Source organism: Aulonocara stuartgranti (assembly GCF_965226115.1).
Source record: "Aulonocara stuartgranti genome assembly, chromosome: 1".
In the NCBI taxonomy this organism is placed as follows: Eukaryota; Metazoa; Chordata; class Actinopteri; order Cichliformes; family Cichlidae; genus Aulonocara; species Aulonocara stuartgranti.
The window spans coordinates 19,217,376-19,238,178 of NC_138939.1; the positions used below are offsets into that span (position 1 = coordinate 19,217,376).

The 20,803-nt window shown below is 37.7% G+C and overlaps 1 protein-coding gene across 2 annotated transcripts; it reads left to right on the plus strand.

Moving 5' to 3' along the window:
• Positions 1-1,982: 1,982 nt before the first annotated feature.
• mtmr10 (myotubularin related protein 10) lies at positions 1,983-17,808 on the plus strand. 2 transcript variants are annotated; one of them, XM_082534796.1, is made up of 16 exons: positions 1,983-2,800; positions 4,228-4,288; positions 7,468-7,604; positions 8,097-8,169; positions 9,414-9,556; positions 11,481-11,574; positions 11,704-11,848; positions 13,143-13,230; positions 13,464-13,552; positions 13,771-13,901; positions 14,029-14,098; positions 14,377-14,447; positions 14,615-14,787; positions 14,901-15,071; positions 15,519-15,698; positions 16,164-17,808. In XM_082534796.1, the coding sequence occupies exons 1-16, from the start codon at positions 2,744-2,746 to the stop codon at positions 16,773-16,775; spliced, it is 2,295 nt and encodes a 764-aa protein (XP_082390922.1). In that variant the 5' UTR covers positions 1,983-2,743; the 3' UTR covers positions 16,776-17,808. The 2 variants fall into 2 exon arrangements, with proteins under 2 accessions (XP_082390922.1, XP_082390921.1); XM_082534795.1 differs by having other exon boundaries at positions 1,984-2,800; positions 16,161-17,808.
• Positions 17,809-20,803: the final 2,995 nt, after the last annotated feature.

Sequence of the window (20,803 nt, forward strand, 5' to 3'; positions counted from 1 at the left end):
CGACTGAAATGGCTTTAATCCGCAATGGCCTCAAAGGAGTCTCTAAGGGAAATTGGCTCTACAAACTTGATCCAGTGTTGGATGCAGGAATCCTCAGAGTGGGTGGCCGATTGAATAAAGCAGCCATGCCTATGGAATTAAAGCATCCTGTAATTTTGACAAAAGATATGCATGTGTCAACACTGATTTTACGCCATATCCATCAAAGGTTGGGACATGCAGGAAGAGCACACATGTTGTCAAAACTAAGACAAAATTACTGGATATTAAATGCAAATTCTGCTGCCAGGAAAATTATCTCTCGTTGTATCACGTGTAGACGCAACAGAGGAAAGTTTGTTGAACAAAAGATGGCGGATCTGCCTGAAGAGAGAGTCCTGCCAGACATAGCTCCATTCACAAATGTTGGAGTGGACTATTTTGGACCTATAAGTGTTAAAAGAGGATGAAGTCTCCTTAAAAGGTATGGAGTTCTTTTTACCTGTTTCACCAGTTGTGCAGTACATCTGGAGATTGCATGTACACTTGATACAGACTCTTGTATAAATGCTGTGAGGAGGTTCATCTGTAGACGAGGCCCAGTTACGACCATCAGATCTGATAATGCTACAAATTTTGTTGGGGCGAATCGAGAGTTGAAAGAAAGTTTGACTGAGCTGGACCATGCCAAAATTCAAAAGGCTTTTGTTCAGGATGGCATGAAATGGAACTTCAACATTCCAGCAGCCTCTCACCAAGGTGGTGTGTGGGAGCATCTCATTCGTTCAATAAAGAATATTTTAGCCTCAGTTCTTAAGGAGCAAGTTCTGGATGATGAAGGACTCCACACAGTCTTCTGTGAGGTTGAAGCTATAATGAACGACAGACCCATTACTAAAGTTTCAGATGACTCAAATGATCTTGAAGCACTGACACCCAATCACTTGTTGTTGCTGAAAAATAAACCAGTTTTTCCACCAGGACTGTTTCATCCAAGTGATTTGCATGTCAGGAAAAGGTGGAAACAGGTACAGTACATGGCAGAGTTGTTCTGGAAGAGATGGCTTTCTGAGTACCTACCTTTGATGCAAGAAAGACAAAAATGGATGAGGACTAAAAGATGTCTTATACCTGGAGATGTTGTTTTAATTGCAGACGCTACAGCTCCAAGAGGATCATGGATGATGGCGAAAGTCTTAAATGTAAACCAGGATGCAAAAGGCTTGGTGCGTTCTGTGAGACTACAAACAAGGACCAGTGTTTTGGAAAGGCCAGTGACAAAACTTATTTTGCTACTGGAAGCCTCATCGTGAAGAAAATCATCAATGAAAATTAAGGATTTGTTTAAGGGAATAGCTCCTCCTTTTGGGACTTTAAAGTAATTGTGATAGTATGCACAATTAGGGGCCGGAGTGTTGGAGCTATTTGTTCTTTATTTTTTATTATTTTGAAATTAGTTAAAGTTTGTTAGTTTATTTATATTTTGGGGTTTATTTGTTGGTTAATATTTTGTTTTAAATGATTTGTTTTGTTTGTTGTTATTTTGTTAAATTAGTCAGTAAGAGCTGTAGGGCCATTTTGTTTCTATAAATAAAGAGACTGGTATAGGACCAGCATGCATTTGGGGTGGGCCTATGGTTTTTTTTTTTTTTTTTTTTTTAACCAGAGCAGGAGAAGCAGTAGGAAGGATCTTGTTATTGCTTGCCAAATGGATAAATAAACCAAAACCAAAACTCTCAACTAAAAGGTTTGGACAATGGACTTCTTTTGCCTGCGTACGAAATATTACCTCAGTGCAGCAGTGGCTTGTGGACTTTAAGTTGTGGGACGTTTGATCATTCAAAAGTAAAGGAATTGCCACTACAATTAATAATCTAAATGACATAATAAAAGTGCTATGAATGCATTTCTGTTATAAGCTTTGAGTATCATGCTAAATAAAGTTAAGCAGTTGCGTTGAAAAAAACAAAGAGGAAAAACTAGGGCACGGTCGGTCGCCTAAGTTCTCTCTGTGTCTCATGGGAGTTGTAGTCCATAAGTGGTGCACTTGATGAACGCAAAAATAATTGTTGTTTAAAACTTTAACATGACAGGTTTATACGTGTTTACTATCGCACACAGTAGCAAATATCCATTTAGCAGAGGATAAAGCCAGAGTACCTTCCTGTCGCCTTCCAGCTTTTCGGAAACTTTAATGAAAGACGATCTCGGAGTGGAGTGGAGCCCGGAAGCAGGGCGGGACCTCTGCTCTGTATAAACATGGCCGTTAAATCCTTTACAGCGTCAGGTACTGCGTTTGGCTGAATTAGTTAGACTTTGAGGAAGTCGGTAAGGTTAACTAAAACTGTAACAGGTGTAAAGAAAATGTAGACACGCAGCCAGTGCGTCTTATCTTTTTTTTCCCTTAGTTTTTTTTTCTGTGCATGGGAGCGATATTTATAAACTTGATATAGTACTTTAAGCTAGCTAGCTAACACCGAGCTAACGCCGACGTCTCAGCGTCAACTTCTGTCAACTTTGTTCTGCCAGCCAGCCTCATCTGCTACTTGACTACTTCACAAAATGAAGGACTGCCGTCGCTTGCCCACAGTGTCTCAATGAATGTTTTACACACGGATATCTTGGATTTGCTCAGCTAAGGGCTGACCTAGAAACTTTCTCCAAGATTTTCCCTTGGATAGTTTTTATTATATTATTTTTAATATTACTGGCAGCAGGATATCGTTTGCCAGGCGTCCGTTTGGGAACGTAAATTACATAAACAATGTTTCCTGCCAAAGTCACGAAACCGACCTTCAAGTGTTATCTCCCTCCTGCTCAGGTATGTACGGGCTCATGATCGATAATGGTACAGCATATTTTGGTTAGCGCAGTAATTGCCTGGGTTGATTAACACTTTGTTAACTTGCTGTTCTACGTGTTTGCGCATTGTCAGATAAGTAACACATGAATTGCACATTAAGCATCCATGCCAGCGGAGGTATCTTCTTTCTGCAGCACCATCGTACCATAAAATAGGGAAGCACTTCACCACATTGCTTTTGCTTTACGGTTATATATGTCAAGTGAAAAGTCACAAGGTGGCACAAGCAAAGGGAAAAAAAGCCCCCCACCCATTTCTCGTATAAATTCGAGAAATGAAACCTTTAACAAACATACAGCTAATGTGCCACCATTTTGAAAAAGAGAAATAATTACCCAGCGGTTGGGCGTCTCATGTTTTGCCTACAGGTGTATGCAGCTCTAGACAGAGGGTAAGTGTTTGCTTACAGTCGCTGGCGGAGCAACCCAAATAAAACCAGTGCTTGTCTGAGAAAGGCCAACACAAACATTGTACAAGGGTTTTAAAGTGTTTTGTATCTGTGTGACTTAAAAAAAAAAGTCGCTGTTTTCAAGTACATAATAAGGATGGCTGTGCTCTTTTGATTACCGAGCTGGTGATGATAGTGTTTTTGTGTATCTTGATTATTTAAAACTGGGCATTTCACATTTTGGGTGAGGCTAGAAGTGATGCACTTAACAATAAAACTTCAGCAGGATGGCAGTTCTTCATCAAGTTGTACTGAGTTGTTGTTGTTGTGGGGTGTGTGTTGTTGTTTTTTTTTTTTTTTTTTTTAAGTAAGGTTTTGATCATTTTTTTTAAAAAAAAACTTTTTAAATTTTGCTTTGTCAAGCATTTAAGCGCAGGGATCACCAAATGTTAGTTTTAAAATAAAACCATAACTGTGTATAATATGAGTATAAGCAGTAACATGTAGAAATTTTAGCCCAACGTGTAAAAGTAATTCCTGCAGCTGAAACTTAGTGTTTTAACCTCACATCCATTTACTCAATCTCAAAGAGTAGAGTTTTACTTTAAGCACACAGCCGTCCCGATACTAACAGACTGTCACAGCATCACAGGAAAGTTTTTAATAAGCATTTGCTGACAGCTGTACATGCTTGGTACCTAATTTTGTAAGCAGCAAAAATTAGGCAATGGTATTGTTACCTGGGGCATGCTGATGGTGTTTATGCAACAGTAATTTGCCAAAACAGCAACAGGATGTTCAGCTTGAATGCTAGGAGAGCACAGATTAATTTAAACTATGATTTGCGGGGTTCGGACATTGTAATAACACATTTGAACGGCAGGTTTTACTCTCTTACAGTGTAAAGATGCATAATTTTAATTGTTTATTAACTAATTAACTGTAGAGCTGGTAAATGACTAACTAAGATGTGGTGTATGTGTGTGTCTGTCTCCAGACTGATGTGAAGAATACAGTTGAAAAACCTCTTAAAAAGTTGGAGGCAAAGTTGCTTTCAGGTAAGTTTTTTTTTTTTTTTTTTTTTTCTGCATTAGAATAGTTGTCACTAAAATTTGTTTGATCACAGAGAAGTTAGTTTTCATGTTTACACGGTGTCTCATATTTTGCATTCATGAGTTGTGTGCTGTGTATAATCTGTGAATGAGCAGTTTTTCATTAACTAAAACGTTTTGTGCTTGGTTACAGAGGTTTACTGCTTTAAGCAGAGAGCAGGCAGAATTATCTAATAGTTATGCCTGATTATTTTTCTTAGTGACTTCAGAAATGTGAAATAGTTGGTCCAAAATGAATGAAAAATGAATGGTTTTGTTTCAATAGATGCAGATGAAAGAGACATTTTATCAAAAGCAGCTATTCTATTTCAGTTCACAGTACAAATTGATACCTTGGGTGTCTGTGAGAACTGAGCATAAGGTTCATGAAATGGAGAACTAGAATGAATGTTTCTGCTTTTTATTTTTTGTTTTATTCTAGTAAACCATTTGCAACACAGGGTCGGTGGTGCATTTCCTTAGACGGCTATCTAGTGTCAAAGTCTCAATACTTGACTATTAAAGTTTGTACAATGCCCACCGCAGACTGACTTACTGGTAATGGCTCCAGGCAGTTTTTTTTTGCACATAGACTGTATATAAAAGACTGCCCCTCTTCTGGGTCTGAAAAGGGAAGGCGTTGTAGAAATGTCCTAAACTTGCAACCTGGTTGCTAGGAAACAAGATGACATACTACATGTGCAATGAAAGTTTTAATGAAGTCTTACTGTGCTTGTTCTTGTTTTTATCACAAGTGGGTCATTTTAGCCTTTTGGCACGTGGTTGATAGGCGATACGATTGTATCATAACATCTAGTCAACTGCACTGCAGCAGGTGCTCTGGCAGAAATTCCTCTTCATAACTATTTATAAACGTCACCCGAATGGTGTTTTGTCCTCTGTCAACATTTTTTTGTTAACAGGAAACAACAGCCTTTAAACTTAGAAGCTAAAGTGGATTCAGCTTAGGAATCTCAACCGTTCAAGATGTGCCTACTGATGCAAATATTATCATTACAATGGCAGACTGTAGTTGTATCATTAACTGAAACAGCAGGAAAGCCTTTAGTTTAGTAGTTTCAGTATTATCTGGGAGCTTGTGAGCCTTGTGGAAATGGCTTGTCATGCTCTTTGTATAATATACTGTAAACTGAGCCTAATTTTGGTTGCAAGTTTTACTGTTTTGTTTTTTTTAATGAAGTTCTTCAGAGCTACTGTTTTTCATTTTCAGTCATGTGACATGTAAAATTGTAGTTTAATAAAGTGTAGGCTAATTTAGGTCACAAGTAAGATGACAGATTTAACTAACCTGATGTACTAGTTAGGAGGTAAGTGTGGTATTGCCTGAAGGCTGTTGGTTATTTCCCTTTTTGAATTGTGAGCAAGACAGACTAACAGGTTACATGATTAGCTTCCCTATTTTTAACTGTGCATTCTCAGTTGACTCCTCTGAGGCAGGGCTTTGAATTCGCCTCTAAAGAACTCCACCCTCTGTAACAGTTCTCATCTTTTTAAAATTTGCAGACCAACCTTTTATAGCCGGATTCACGTGAAGGTACAAAGTCTGCATTGCTCATGTAAATGGTGTATGAAAAACGCTGACCCATTTAGATATGGGAGAACTGAGGGTTACCGTCTCACTTGTTTTTTGCAGACATTTAAGAGGTGTGTGGAGAGAATTGGCTTTTAGCGCCAGCTTTTTAAATTGTTTAGTATTTGCTTTAGAAGCACATCCTTTTGCAGTCATACATGAGAAACGTGATCAGATATGCAAGAGTGATCTCAGTATCTTGTTGGCTCAACTAATGTACTTTCTAAGGAAAGTACCCCAATGCTTGCTGTGTTTTTTTTTTTTTTTTTTTTTTTTTTTTTAAATCATCGTTTGTAAAAACGTAAAGAAAATTGAAACGATGGAGACATCCTTTTGAGTATGGAGACATTTGCCCCTCCAAAATCCAGCGGTGGAGGGCCTGAGTTAACTCGAGTTCCATCAGTCATTGGGTCTAACCCTGATCTAAAACGTTAGTTTCTCATAAAGCATAATAATGTTAAGTATTTCTTTCTTGTACTCTTCCTTCCAGTATTATGAAGTACAATTAACCTTGTTAGACTGGGTGGACTTGCTTTTTAAATCTGATGTGACATCATTGTTAAAGCATGCAAAGACTTGTAAAAACGCAGATACTTTATTAAAGTCTTTACTTAGTAAGAAGTTAATAGCATTATTATAGCATTACTGCTGTCTACTTATTAGTTTGCGGTAAAGTTTGTGGGATTATTTTTAATTGATGTGTATCAGCATGCATTGGTGTACTTTGCAAGCTGTGACTATTTTCCTTCTGCACTGTCAGCAAAACCCAGATCTGAGCTACTGCTTCACCATCCATCTTAACATATCAAGTAGCAGTAGATGGGGAAAGTAGCTGCAAGAAATTGTAATGATTTTTATTTATACAAGAGCTATCATGCACGCACAGGCAAAAGAAAATGCACTCTCTGGATATTGTTTATAATTTACAATATATCACATGAGTACGGCTGTGAATAGAGTTTTCAGGTACTCGTCTTGATTAAAGTCCATGTTTTTATGACTCACCTGTGTCTGCGTATACTTCAAAGTCAGCATTGCTTGACTTGTGATATGATTGTTTCATTTTCCCTCTTCTCTAATTTATCTAGGTCAGCTTAAGTATTCAGGCTTCTTTGCTTTCCTTTGTCCTCCTCTGATGGCCATTCATAATTTAACTTAAAGGTTGTGTGGAAATTTTTTTTGCAGTGTTAATCTTTCCCAGTATAAGAAGCATAGAAAATGATTGTGTAATTAAAATTTTAAGCAAGGTCTGCATGTATAATTATAAGTTCAAGAGATGGTATATGCAATTATGGAGTATGCATTTTGTCCAGAAAAGTATTCTGTCAGAATTTACTGTTTATGAATGTATGTAAATATAAAGCATAAATAAAACAGTTTGATGCTGTATTGCAACATGATACCTTTCTAAATTGATGTCAGTATAGTGGAAATACACAAGCTGTTTTTTGGACTTCCTTTGAGTTTCCAATTTTTGTTTTCTACTTGTTTCTTTGAATTGCAGCAATAACCTTTGGATTTACACTGGTCTTTTTGCTCATTTATTTGTCACTAGGTGAGATAGTAGTTAATGAGGTGAACTTTGTGAGGAAATGTATCAGCACTGAAAACAACCAAGAAGGCCTTTGGGGGAAGCTGATATGTACCAACTTTAAGGTGTCCTTCATTCCTCAGGACACTTCACCAAAGCAGGTATTTGAGTGGATTTCTTAGTAGCAGTTAAGCTATTTAGAGGAAAAATAGTGTGAAAATTCATTTTTGAGGTTCTTAAGAGTACCTAATGTTCGTTTGTCTTTTGTTTGTTTTTTAAGGGGGGGGGGGGGGGGCAAATTTCAATTATATATTTAGATGTGATATATGTTAGTATCGCCAGCACCATGCTGCAGAATAGATTGAATACTGTTACTTTACAGCCTTCTTTCAAAGAGGAAGGAAAACTCGTGTACTTTCCTGCTCTACATTGTCAGTGATATCGCACAAGAAGTGAGAGAACAGACGTCATTTCCACCTATGTGGCAGATTGGCGACTTGATAAGAAAATGGAACTGGATCATTGCTTAGTCTGGGAAAGTTAACTCAATATATCAAACAGCCTTTTAAGACCGTTTTCAGTTAGTTTTGGGAGCTAATACATTTTCTGCAACACATCAAACCTACTTTTTTGTTTTTCTCCTTTCACTACAGAAGTCCACGTTGTCCCACCTGCTGCTCGGAGAGCATGACATCCCCCTGACCTGTCTGGAGCAAGTAGTAACAGGTATCTCATTACAATTCCAAATTTTAGGGAAAGAATTTTAAGGAAAAGCTTTGATATTCTTTTTTTTCTTTTCTTTTTTTTTTCATTTCTTTTCTTAATGTTTGTGAGGAAAATATTCTTGGAATTCCTTGAGCCCAAATGAAATGTCTTGAAATCCCATTAGAGCACAGAATGTGAAATTTATTAATGATGTTAGGCCATCATTTTGTGCATTTGGCAACTGTGTGGTCACAAACACAGAAGCTTTGCCCACTCATTGTATAGGAGCACCTAGTGTCATTCCCTTTTTCCTGGTCAGTGATCTGATAGCAAATGATCTCATGGCTAATGCAGTGTTTAGCAACAATGCTACCCAGCTTAGGATTAGCTTTGTTTATATATCTCACTGCAGTCCATTGCTGACACTGTGAGGGTGTCTGTCCAGAACAAGGTTTATTGTGTTATGAGGGTTTGTTTTACCCAGCTTGTTTTTGAGCTGTATGACCTCGGCATCTAAGGACACTATCACTGTGGGACAAGAGCAAATATAAGGGCATCGGGAATAAAATAAGACCTTAATGCTGGTTCACTTATAAAATCAAATACTGGTATAAAATTAACTGCAGACATGCACTGTGATAGATGTGACAAAATGCTGTCAGCAGCACCGATGGTACAACAACACAGCGTCCCAGCACTACCCACAGGGCAGCCAAATAAAAATATCTGAATAAAATACAAATCTGAGCAGTTAAAAAGAAAGAGATGCATATATTTAATGAAATCTGGTCTTTTGTCATTATTTAATCTGAATATTGTGTCAAATCATTGTGATTTGCTCGACCCTGTTCCTCTTGTCATTATGCCATCAGTGTCATCATGCGGCAATATAAAGTAGTGACTTTAATAAGTTAGGTTGCTGAGGAAAGTAGTTCAAACGGCTTACATGGTGCTGTTGTATTATAGGAGAATGAGTACTATTAGAATCCAACTAAAGTTAGCATGCCCAGCTAATCAGGCTAAATTGTTTTAACCATGTTTGTTAGGTTCTTCATAAGAATCTAGTGAAATAAGCACAGTAGAACTCCATAACAATTAATTAAATCAAAGAGGCAGCAACAGAGACAGGAGAGAATGGGGCCAAAGTTTACCAAGTATCAAGTGGTGTCCTTCATTAGCAGTACACTCCACAGAATAGTAAATATTTGGAAATTCAGTCATCAAAAATTTGTTTTCTTTTTAAGTTTTGTGTTTATTCCTTTCAGTGAATGATACAAAGGGAAAGAAGAAAGTATTGGGCTCCAACCAGAAGCTGAAGTTCAACCCCACTGAGCTCATACTGTACTGCAAAGACTTGCGCATGATACGGTTCTGTTTTGAAGAAGCTGGACCTGAAAGTGCCAGAAAGGTCAGTGAAACAGAAACATCTGCATGCTTTGAGTCAGAATGCCCATTTAAGCTGTTTAGGAGACTTTACTGGGTACATAATGCTAGTTTAGACCCCACACTGACATGTGACCCAAAAGTTTGATATAGTGGATTGAGGTCTGGGGACTACGTGGGCCTTTTGTCTGCAGAAAGGGCATGTTTTATTGTGGGTACATCGTGGTCAACATTAGGACTTGGCTAGGATGTGGCATCTAAATGAAGCTTGGTTGATGCTGTGGGGCCTGAATGGTGTCAAGAGAAATGTCTCCCTCATCATTACACCCCTACCCTCAACTGGGATTGTTCATACAATGCAGGGTTGAATCACACATATTAAAAAAAAAAAAAAAATTCTGATTGTACTATCTGTCACAGAGACTCATTGGACCAGGTACCAGGTTTTGTTTGAAAGGATTTTAGACCCCCCCCCCAGTATTATTTTCATGAAGAGTGATGGACATGGGGATCTTGGGAATTTTGGCAATTGTAACATGGTTAAACATTTAAAGAGTTAATAAGCATTTGAACAGGGTACCTAATGAGACACTCTTAGTATTTATTTTCTCAGAGCAAACAGGAAATTGTGGGTGGATATTTGAAGTGATAATAAGTTATATACAGTAACCAAACAGGATATTGAAACTACTATTAAACTATGATAATACTGAACAACTGTGCATCATATCAGTGATATGTTGGTAGTGACGGTAGCAGCATTAAGAAAATGAGCAATGGCTACCTCATTTCCCACATTCACCATTTTCACCAAAGTTTACTGCAAGTAAAACTTTGACTTGTCACATTAATGTAGGTGTCAGATTTAAACAGTTGTTCTTTAATCATAGCCTTTAATCTTTAATCATAGTTCTTTAATCAAGCCTATAAATGTATGCCTTGTATCTGAATAACTATTTAGAAATAACCTTTTGGTTTTCTAGTCTTCGATTTAAACGTTGGTTATTGTTGACCAAACGTTTTCTTTCCCATACTGACTACATACCCACATTGAGTTTCAAGTTATGACCACATCCTCTGTGACAGCAATATTTATATTAGACCAGGTTTTCTGTGTTTCTTTGTGAGCCTCCGTTAGAATAGGAACTTCTCAATTAGCATATCTGCTGAAGGTACAATACGAAAGGACCCTGAGAACAATACTCAGTCAAAGCAGAGGAAGCAGAATTTGATCCTGATTGTAGGAACGACTGGCAGTGTAACTCTGACTCATCTCCTGCACAGAGAACAGATGGTTCATTATTGATGCCCAGCTCATTTAGTAGAGCTACAGTTTGGTAGGCACCAAGTAGGCCCAGAAGCACAGTTGTGGAAATATACATGTTCTGTTTAAGGTTGATTATGTATAGAGCACTAAAATTAAAAATGTCTCCCCTCCTGCACTCCTTGTGAGCTTATTTATGGACACCATGTATGTAATTACAGCGTAAAACAGGACTCGGTTCTTTTTCTGACATATGGAATTATGCCAGCCTATAATGGCCCATTTTGCCATAGGAAATTACAGAGTGTGGAGCAGCCTTTGTATCCGCACACACACACACACGAGGACAGACGCACGCACTTGTTCTGTGCCCTCTAGTATCATTCACAGCTTTAGCTCTGAATGACTTGCTTTGTATGACTAAAGTTGAGCCTCACAGAGATTCAGCTCTGAACTCAGAGCACTAGAATGTGTGTTAGACATTTTCTACCCCAGGGTTGACTGCTTGTGTTGCTATTATTTAAAAAAACATGCCTCTGAGTTAATGTTAGCACTTGGATAAACCTGGACTGGGAAGTTATGATGAAACCTAATCTGCCTTGACAATATTTATTATACCTCTCACTTCTACTTCTTTTGTACTGCATATCCCATAGTACTTAGTAGTTCTCTTTTTTAATTATAGGTTTGCCTGGCTATTGCCCACTACTCTCATCCAGCTGATCTTCAACTGCTGTTTGGCTTTGAGTATCAAGGACGGCGATACCATGAATCTAAAGGTAACGCCTGTGGATTGCTATAGTTCTTTCACTGTTTGTAAAAGACCTGCCATATTATTTGAAAGTGATAAATGTTTTAATTCCATGTATAAATAAGTGTATATGTTTTTTGTTTTGTTTTTCTCTCAGAGGAACGAGTCAATGGTTCCACCCCGAGAGGATTACAGACCCCCATTTTTGACCGTTCCTCTGATTGGGATCGGGAAATCAAGAGAACGAATGCTTCAGAGTGGAGAGTGTGCTCCATCAACCAGAGTTATACCGTCTCATCAAGGTTTTTATTTCATGCATTCAGTCCTACTTGTTACAAACTTCTTTTAAAATCATTTTTTTGATGACATGTGACATAATGTGCCTTTTCCACACTATATTGAGGTACCTGACAAGAAAAACAAAAACTAACATGTCAGTCTGGTTTTGACAAAACAGTCTATTCATCTCAGTTCAGCAGCATTATCGCCAGAGATGGTTTCAAAGCATAGACAGTATATGGTCGTAGCCAGAGTGATATTGCCCTTTAGTAAGCCTGGAGAAGAGCGTCTTCACTGTTGTCATCTTGGTAGTTTTGTAATAGGACATGACGACAAAGGAGTGGCTCTGACTTGCACTGGCTAAAAACTTAGTTTACATGTCCTGAGACTGGAAAATCCTCCCTTTTGACTCTGTGATTTTTCAAAATGAACTTCATGTTTTATTCAGTATAACTGGAGACTAGCCATTGAGTTGTCAAGAAAGTTTTCAAGATCACAGAGGAAGGGAGCCAAATTCTGTTTTCAGTCAACTATTATAAAATCTAGTCTTTTAACCAAAGGAGTCGCCCCCTGGTGTTCATTACAGAGGATCAATTATTCACCAAGACAAACACACAACATGGGCCTGAAATAATCCAAAGCGATAGCAAAACAGTTCCAGTCCTTACAAGCTTTCACATTTATACTATACTACTTGAGAAATTTAATAGACCACCTGTCATAAAACCAAGAAAAATAATTTATTTAAAAGTAAGAATGACATTGTTGTTTATTTGGCAATTGACAGACTGAAGTCCCATTTTTATACCCAGATTTAAGCCAGCACGCTGGACTTCTCTGCAGAGTCATCAAGTGTAATATTCAACCACTAAAACTAATTTTTCTTTTCAGAAATATGGGTAAATAATTGTAATTTGTCATCTAAAAAGTGCTTCACCTTTTTCTGCTTCTTTATAAAACTGTAAATGACATAATTCAAGTATATAACAATAATTGTAGTTTAACATTAAAAATATGATTTTAATAAAAGGGCTTGCACATATCGGTTGATTAGAAACATAAACAAATATTTTGAGATGTTGTTTTTTTCCAATACTATTAATTTAGGGCATCTGTGCCATATACCTTTATTAGATGGTGGTCTAATAAATTTGTTAACCACTTATACCTTTTATTATTATTATTTTTTTCACTCTGTTTTGGGTTAGTGTCTTAGTTGTTATTTACTTAATCCGCTTTAAATGAAGTCTTGTGTTTGTTTCATGTGTTAACACCAGTCTCTCTCTCTCTTTTTTTTTTTTCTTTTTTCTTTTCTAGTCTTCCAGAGCACATTGTAGTCCCGTCATCTCTGACAGATCAAGATCTGATGCAGTATGCATCATCATTCACTGATCGTCGCATCCCTGTGAGCATCTACACTCTAACAGAGCGCACGTTTATCGGAAGTCTCCAATAAACGTTATGCTTCCAAATATAATTTCCATTTAGGTCATTATTTAACCTGCAGTGTTTTTTTTCAGACAAAGCGCAGGCCCACCAATGGAGTTATCCCACTTATTGTTTAATTTAACTGATCAGAGCCTCACTATTACTTTGTTGCTGATCAGTGACTGTTTAATTAATGTCTGTTTTTTGCAGATGTGGTGCTGGAGTCACTCCAATGGGAGTGCTCTTGTCCGGATGGCCAGCTTAACTGATCCATTACAGCTAAAGAAGACTGAGCAGAAGTAAGACTATTCAGATTCAGAACCTAAATTGAAAATGATTTTTTTTTTTTTAATAACTCTAGCAGATTTTCAGCTCTCAGTCCATTAAGAAAGTGCTACTTTAGGAGAAGGAAATACAAGTCTGAACATTCAGTTTCTGCTCAGGTTTTTGATATTTAAATTGTTTACATTAGTCAAGTGTGCATCTTGTCATCACTGTCTGTGGTGTTGTGTTGTAGAATCTTTGCCGCTATCACAAAAAGCCACCCACAGCGCAATGAACCGTTTAGATCGGATCTGGACAAGAGTCTGCCTTCTATCCTGGACATCCAGAGCGCATTTGTTAAACTGAGGCAGATATGTATCCTAGGTGAGCTCCACTGCAGCTTATAAAAGCAGTGTAATTCAATGCTCTGCTGAAAAAATGCAGGAGACTTAATGGCATTGGCGTGTACAGTTTTATACATATAAACGTACTAATGTTTTTTATTGTGCAGATCCGTTTGAGGAGTCTGAGGAGAGGTGGCTTTCAACCATTGAAAACTCTCGATGGCTTGAATATGTCAGGTATGTAAACAAGCTGACAGTGCATGACTGTGCATTGTAAACTCAAGAGGGTCATATAAAATTTTAAAGGGACAAATTTAAAGTGCGCCATAAGGCTGCATGTTTGTAGAGTCACAGTTAAATCTAGAATATAGGATTAAAAGGTGCTTTTTAAAATGATTTCTTTACACTTTCATGTTTGCACAGGATTATTTAGATGCAGAAAAGACTAAAGGTATGATAACGGTTGACAATAAATATCAATGCAGTTAACATTTTTGTTTCTTTTGTGACCAAAGGGCCTTTTTAAAACACTCTGCTGAGATGGTCTATCACTTAGAGGGAGGGAATTCCTCTGTCATTCTTCAAGGTAAACTCTTTTTGAGCCTTATTTTGTAGCCTTCACTCCTGCATGTGGAGTTATGTTTTTCGATCATTTATTATATTACAGCTAAGTTTTTCTTAAAATGTACAATAATATGCATTTAATGTATAAGAGTCTGTGACTTATTACTCCTTTGTTCTGCACCTGCACAGAAGAGGAAGACCGAGACCTAAACTGTGTAGTATCCGCATTGATGCAGCTCATGTTGGACCCTCGCTATCGCAGCCTCATTGGCTTTCAGAGTTTGGTGCAGAAGGAGTGGGTGATGGCTGGCCATCGCTTCTTGGACAGATGCAACCACTTGAAGAAAAATGACAAAGAGGAGGTACTTGATTAATGTAATTTAAATTAATCCAGCTATTCAAGAGATGTGACTTGACACCCCTGCTTCCTGCATCTGTTTGTTTTTTTTTTTGTTTGTTTGTTTTATGGGTAAAGTCCCCACTGTTCCTGTTGTTCCTGGACTGCGTGTGGCAGATTATGAACCAGTACCCAGCAGCATTTGAGTTCACAGAGACCTATCTGACAGTACTGAGTGACAGCATGTGGATCCCACTGTTCAGTACTTTCCTGTTCAGTTCATCCAAGCAGCGTGCCCAGCACTTGATGGTGAGGGATAGATTAATGTTTATGTATGCACTTGATCTGGATAAATGTAATCATCAGTGGAAATGCCATAATGAGCAGTAAATGCAACTGTGTGTATGTTTGTGAGAGAGGTCTGTCTGTGGAAAAAATAAATAAATGAAGAGGAATAATGAATTGGAAATGAATAGAAAAGAAGGAAAGCATAACTTGAGGATGTGTCACTGAATGCTTCAGACTGTAATTTCCTTCTGTGCGTGCCAGATAATTGACAGGAAAGAGTACAACAAAAAGAGAGGATAACATTTAACTTGTGGTCAAGACAAAAGCAAGTTGTGGACCTTTCTTTTCTTTTTTCTCCTTCTTACTTTCATGTATTGAAACTGTTCCGCTTTGGAAGCTGCTTTTTATAGAGTATAGTAGTTCTTATTACGTACAGAGTCACAGGGTAACATTGTCTTTACTCTGCAGGACTTTGCCAAGCACAAAGCCATCCCTCAAGGAGAAGACCAGGTTGTGTATTTCCCTCCAGTTTGGGAGTGGTCACAGCAGTTCTCAACTAAAGATCAAACCCTCTTTAACAACCCCATGTATGTAGGCAAAGGAGCTGCCTGTGTTCAGAACGGTGAAGTGAAAACCTTCAAACGCAAGGTACGCAAAGCACTGAGGTTCACCAGTTTTCAGGATTCGAATTAGCACATTTACATGTGCATGGTCTCTCTCTCTCTCTCTCTCTCTTCTTTTTTTTTTTTTTTTTTTTAAACTGTCGTTAAGAGGTTGACATCTTAAGATTTTTAAAGTGGCAATTTTCTGACAGTCAGATTGTAATTACAGAATTCCTGTCATTTGAAGGGAAAGTTTCACAGAACTCAAAGAATGCAAATACAGTAGTCTCTCTTCCACTTATCTCTTATTTATAGAAGTCAAAGGACATGTAGATAAATTTGTATCGAGTCACCTTTGTCCTCTGAAATATCTGTAGTAAATGTACAGAAGGTGGATTATTAAACAGAAAATATACATTTTAAATTGTCATTTTTAGAGTCTTTGCAGTACAGCCTGTCACAGAGAGAGTCAAAATAGTCTAATTCTCAGTGTTTCCTCTTTTTTTAGCAGAAAGCCTACAGTTCCACATTACGAGGGACGCCCACAAATCTGCGTAATGGGGTAAAGGGTGGGGAGGAGTCCCTGACCCGACGAAGCTCTCTAGCTAACGAGTTGAAGTCTGAGCTGACACCAGTGAAAGACTTAAGTCCATCTGAGCGCTTCTTCAAGGACTGGTTCTCTCGACCCGCTGACCTGCAGGGCCTGCTGATTCCCTTGCTCATGCCCTCTCATATGGCTTTTTGGAAGCTCTTCTTTCTCCGTTGGGTTCCTGAAGCCTGCATCTCCAAAGGAGGCCCAGTCACCACCTACCACAAGCTCTCCCAGCTGGTTGATGAAATTGAGATACTGCAGAGCCAACTCAGGCAATATAAGGGAACCAGTCCAGGCAACACACCACTCACCAGCTCAGGTGGAAACCCTACAGACCAACGGAGGATGTATTTTCAAGCCAGTTCTCCTGATGACCCCTCTACACCTCCAGAATGCCTTACATCTTCCTTTCCTTTCACCCCAACGGGCAACCTTTCCCGCCGCACTGTCCAAGGGACTCCCATTAGCAAATTTCTGAATGGTGCAAGGATCTGGCTCTCAACAGAGACTCTTGCTAATGACACCGTCTGAGGACGTAGGACTCACTTTTTTGAGCCTAGTACAGGTTTTTCTAACAACTAATCATCTTATTTTCTCTTACCTCTTTCTTAAATACCAAGAACTAAACTTAGAATTAGAAATATATGCCATTTTGGACTTATACTGAATTATTTATAAGCTAGAACTTGCACCATTGATGCTGCATCCAAATCTGAGGTAATTTCTAGAGTAATGTCTGTAGCACTGAAAAATACAGTTGAGGAATTCAGTCTTGTAAGCACATCATTATTGGCCTTACCATGAGCTCTTGTATGACTGTGAAAGATCATAACTTTTAAGATGGATGTATTTTTATTTTTTGTCATCCATCTACTTAAAGAGTGCTTTTTAATACACCTTTTCTGACATTTACCTCTGATTTACTGTATGTTTTAAAGCAATAATGGAATGAGGTATATTTGTGATAGTGCTATGAGTTAAATTGTTATTTCTTTGAATTCTTATTGGTCAATAAGACGTCTCACTGAAATGGAGTAATGTTATATGAACTTTAAAGAAAAATTGCCCATTTAGTGTTGCAGCAGCAATGATGCTTTTCACTGAACACTGACTTCCAAGTAGTCAAGTTGCTTGTGCCTTCATGGAGATTTAATTGAAGATTATTTTTTTTAATTTATATTTCAGAAAGAGGAACAGAAAATAATACTGCTAACATGTATTATGCGTCAAAAAAAGATCTGCCTTGGTTGAATGTAATGGTTTTTTTGTTTTGTTTTTCCTCTTGCACAAACTTACTGCTGTTTGCTACAAGTGCCCATATTTTAAGGGTTGTTTTTGTTTTCGGGTTTTTGCGATTGGTAGCAAATGGTGTGATTTCAGGGTCTAACTGTAGATTAACTCTATTTTTTTTTTTTTTTGAAGCAGCAATAAGGACCTGTATTTTTAGTCTGCGGGGAAATGGAGCTGTGAGGACTTCAATCTGTGGTAGATATTTCCTCTTTTCTTACGAAGCAGCTTTATTAAACTTAGAGGCCTTCTGGTAAGGCACCAAGGAGAAATTCTTCAGAATAATAGTAGCTGAATGGTAATTTTTTTTTTCTTTCTTCAAAGTAAAGGGATGGACAGATGCTATGACTCAATCCAGTCCCTAGTTTGGTAAATGATGAATCAGATATCAGGCACGGAGTCCAAGCATTCAGAGAGCATGACACAGTTTCAGGGCAGCACATTAGCAAGAAGTCATCTGGTTACTGCAAAGCCTCATAAATGCATGTGCCTGTAATTTTGACTTTGCAGGGTTCAGTTGTAGAGAATGAAAAGTTTAAAAGCATGAACTGCACACACTGTTCAGCATACTGTATCCTTCCTCATTTCTCTTGATACATTTACTCTGCAGAGACTAATGGCAGCATTCGAAAACAAGAACTGAAGATGTAGTGCTAAACATGCCCCGCTGTTCTTTGTGCAACTGTGTGCTGTCTTGGCAAGTTTGGGGAAAATGTCATCATCAATGGCATCAGTAAAAGATCACTGTGTAATTCCTCTTTAAAATGTTAAAATGCCGTTTATTGTCAAACCCTTTGTCATTCGCAGTGGTCCTGCGATGCTGGATTGATCAGTTTCCAGTGATATGAGGGTTTTATTCTGCAATAACTAGTTCAGGTGTTTCTGTAGTGTATAATGTGAGTGCAAAACTGCTCTCCCAACTGCTATTAATTGCACAGTTTACTCAGTATATAGGATAGATTTGTTAAATATAATTTTTGGCAAATATTATAAATATTGTATATGCTTGAAAATTTCCAATTAATATTTTTGATTAATGGTACTAAATAACTTTTATCCTTGATTTAGTCTCTATATTTTATGAAGAGATATTTATATGCTGTGTTATTTTTCCACTAATTCACAATGTTGCACTCTGCTGTAAGTGTATGATGACCGTGCTTCTTCTGTGGCACCGTTTGATATCGATTAACAGCAGATGTATTTATTCAGATATGCAAATGTTCTCTAAGAGGGATGGAGCAGCTGCTGGACGTCCTCTGTGCCTTTTTTTTGTTTGTTTGTTTGTTTTTTGGGAAGATTGACCATTTTTGTAACTTTGTTCTAAATCTGTCGGCTTATCTCAGTTTTCTAAAACCTGTTGATTTGTACCAATTGTGTAAATTTAGTTAAATTTGGAGGTACTGCACTGAAGCTTTTTTTTTTCATAACAGAAAATACAGCTCAAATATGTACTAGTAACCAATCATTACATAAGTTTGCAAATGAAACTGTGTTCTGGCTTTTCTATGACATGTTCATGACAATAATATGTCTTTATCACAGCTAATTTGAAAGTATTTGTTGTGGCATGAAAATTACCTCCATTAATGCAAAATGAGGAAAACAAACCATTCCCCCCCCCCCCCAACAAACACCTGCTGGTTACCAATGGACACAAAAACTTTGAGTCCTCAAGTAGAATAAAAAAGAGCTGCCTAAGAGCCAGCGCATTTACCATCCTCGGTATGGTGTCATTAGTTATACATGGATTTTAAAGACTTTATCTTAGTAGGATACATTCATAGATTTGTTATAAACCCTTTTAACATTATTTGTTTATTTAATTTATTTATTTATTTAGGACAGTGCATGTTAATGAACATAAATGTAAAAAAAAAAAAATTACATGAATGTAAACATACCAGATTATAGCCAAGGGCTAATTTCCATCTGTTGTCCTTAAGCATAAAAATAGACATAATAATTCATAAAAATTCATCATTCATTCATAATACATTGTTGATCAACTGTTGATCAACAGATAGCAGAGGTCAAACACATTAGGTTGTCAAATAACATTATTTTATGTAGCACTAATTACACTACACTTAATAGCATGTTGACATGGAGGCATTACATTTTTGTGTACTTCCATAACAATGAAACTAGTGTGTGAAATGGCACAGCTGGAATACAAAAGGAGAAACTATATCTGAGATTGAGACCAAGCCTTTTAAGGAGGCTGCACTTCAGCTTAAGTGTCTCTCTTTAATCTTGGCTGAGGTTTTCCTGCAAGAGCATAACTCTGATTACCCAGAGTGCCCTTTGACAGTGGCTCAGAATAAAATTGCTGATTACAACAGGTGAGGTGCAGTAGTGGTTAGTTTAGTGTCACTAATGCTGCTGTTACGCAGCTCCAGAACTTTTCTCAGATGGGTTTTTTTGTTCAGTAATGTTGTCTGGACCCGGAGTTGTGGTAGGAGATAGTCAGAGAACTTATAATCATCATGGAATTTCTTAGAGAATATCTGCAAAACCAAACTTGTTGATAGAAGTATAACCTGGCGAATAGCTGGTTTGACTGATGATTCTGAGCCTTATTTTTTTTATCTAAAGGAGACCACTGAAGTTAATTTGGAAAAAGCTTGGAAAACAAATCCCAAATGCATGCCTTGGAACCTTTTAGATGATTGCAGAGTAATGAGAATTGCTTTTAGATGAACATCAGTCAACCACACTACAAAACCAAAACAATGGATAACCAATGGATCTTATGAGATACCCTCATTGACTACTAAAAAAACAAAATTTGCAGGATAAGAAGCAAAAAAAAAGTCAACATTGTTGTCAGTTTTGCATGATGTGCAGGATCAAAGGGGCCCTGAAGTAGCACTGTTGTTACTGATTTCATTGTTACAGGCTGTCGGCTGATTGTTGAAACATTACACAAACTTCTAAGATGAGCTTAGGCTAGTGTGTTACAAAGTTTCTTTTTTTGAAAATACAAATTTGCTTGCTTTTATAGAGCATACATTCTTTCAGTTCATAGAAGTAAAAACACTGGTATAACTACCAGCATCAACAAGAGTTCTGCTCCACTGTATCATCTCACTGACAGATGCCACGGTAAGTCAGCTGTGTGCAATGTAAGGGAACTGGAAATATCACCGCTTGCGTGTGAGCTTTACCTTTGAAGAAATGTCTGAAAAACATATTTCTTCTTAGAGTCTGTAAAGGCCTTGTGCTGGGGCTGGCACCTTTCAGATGTTTCCAGCCAATGTGGACACACC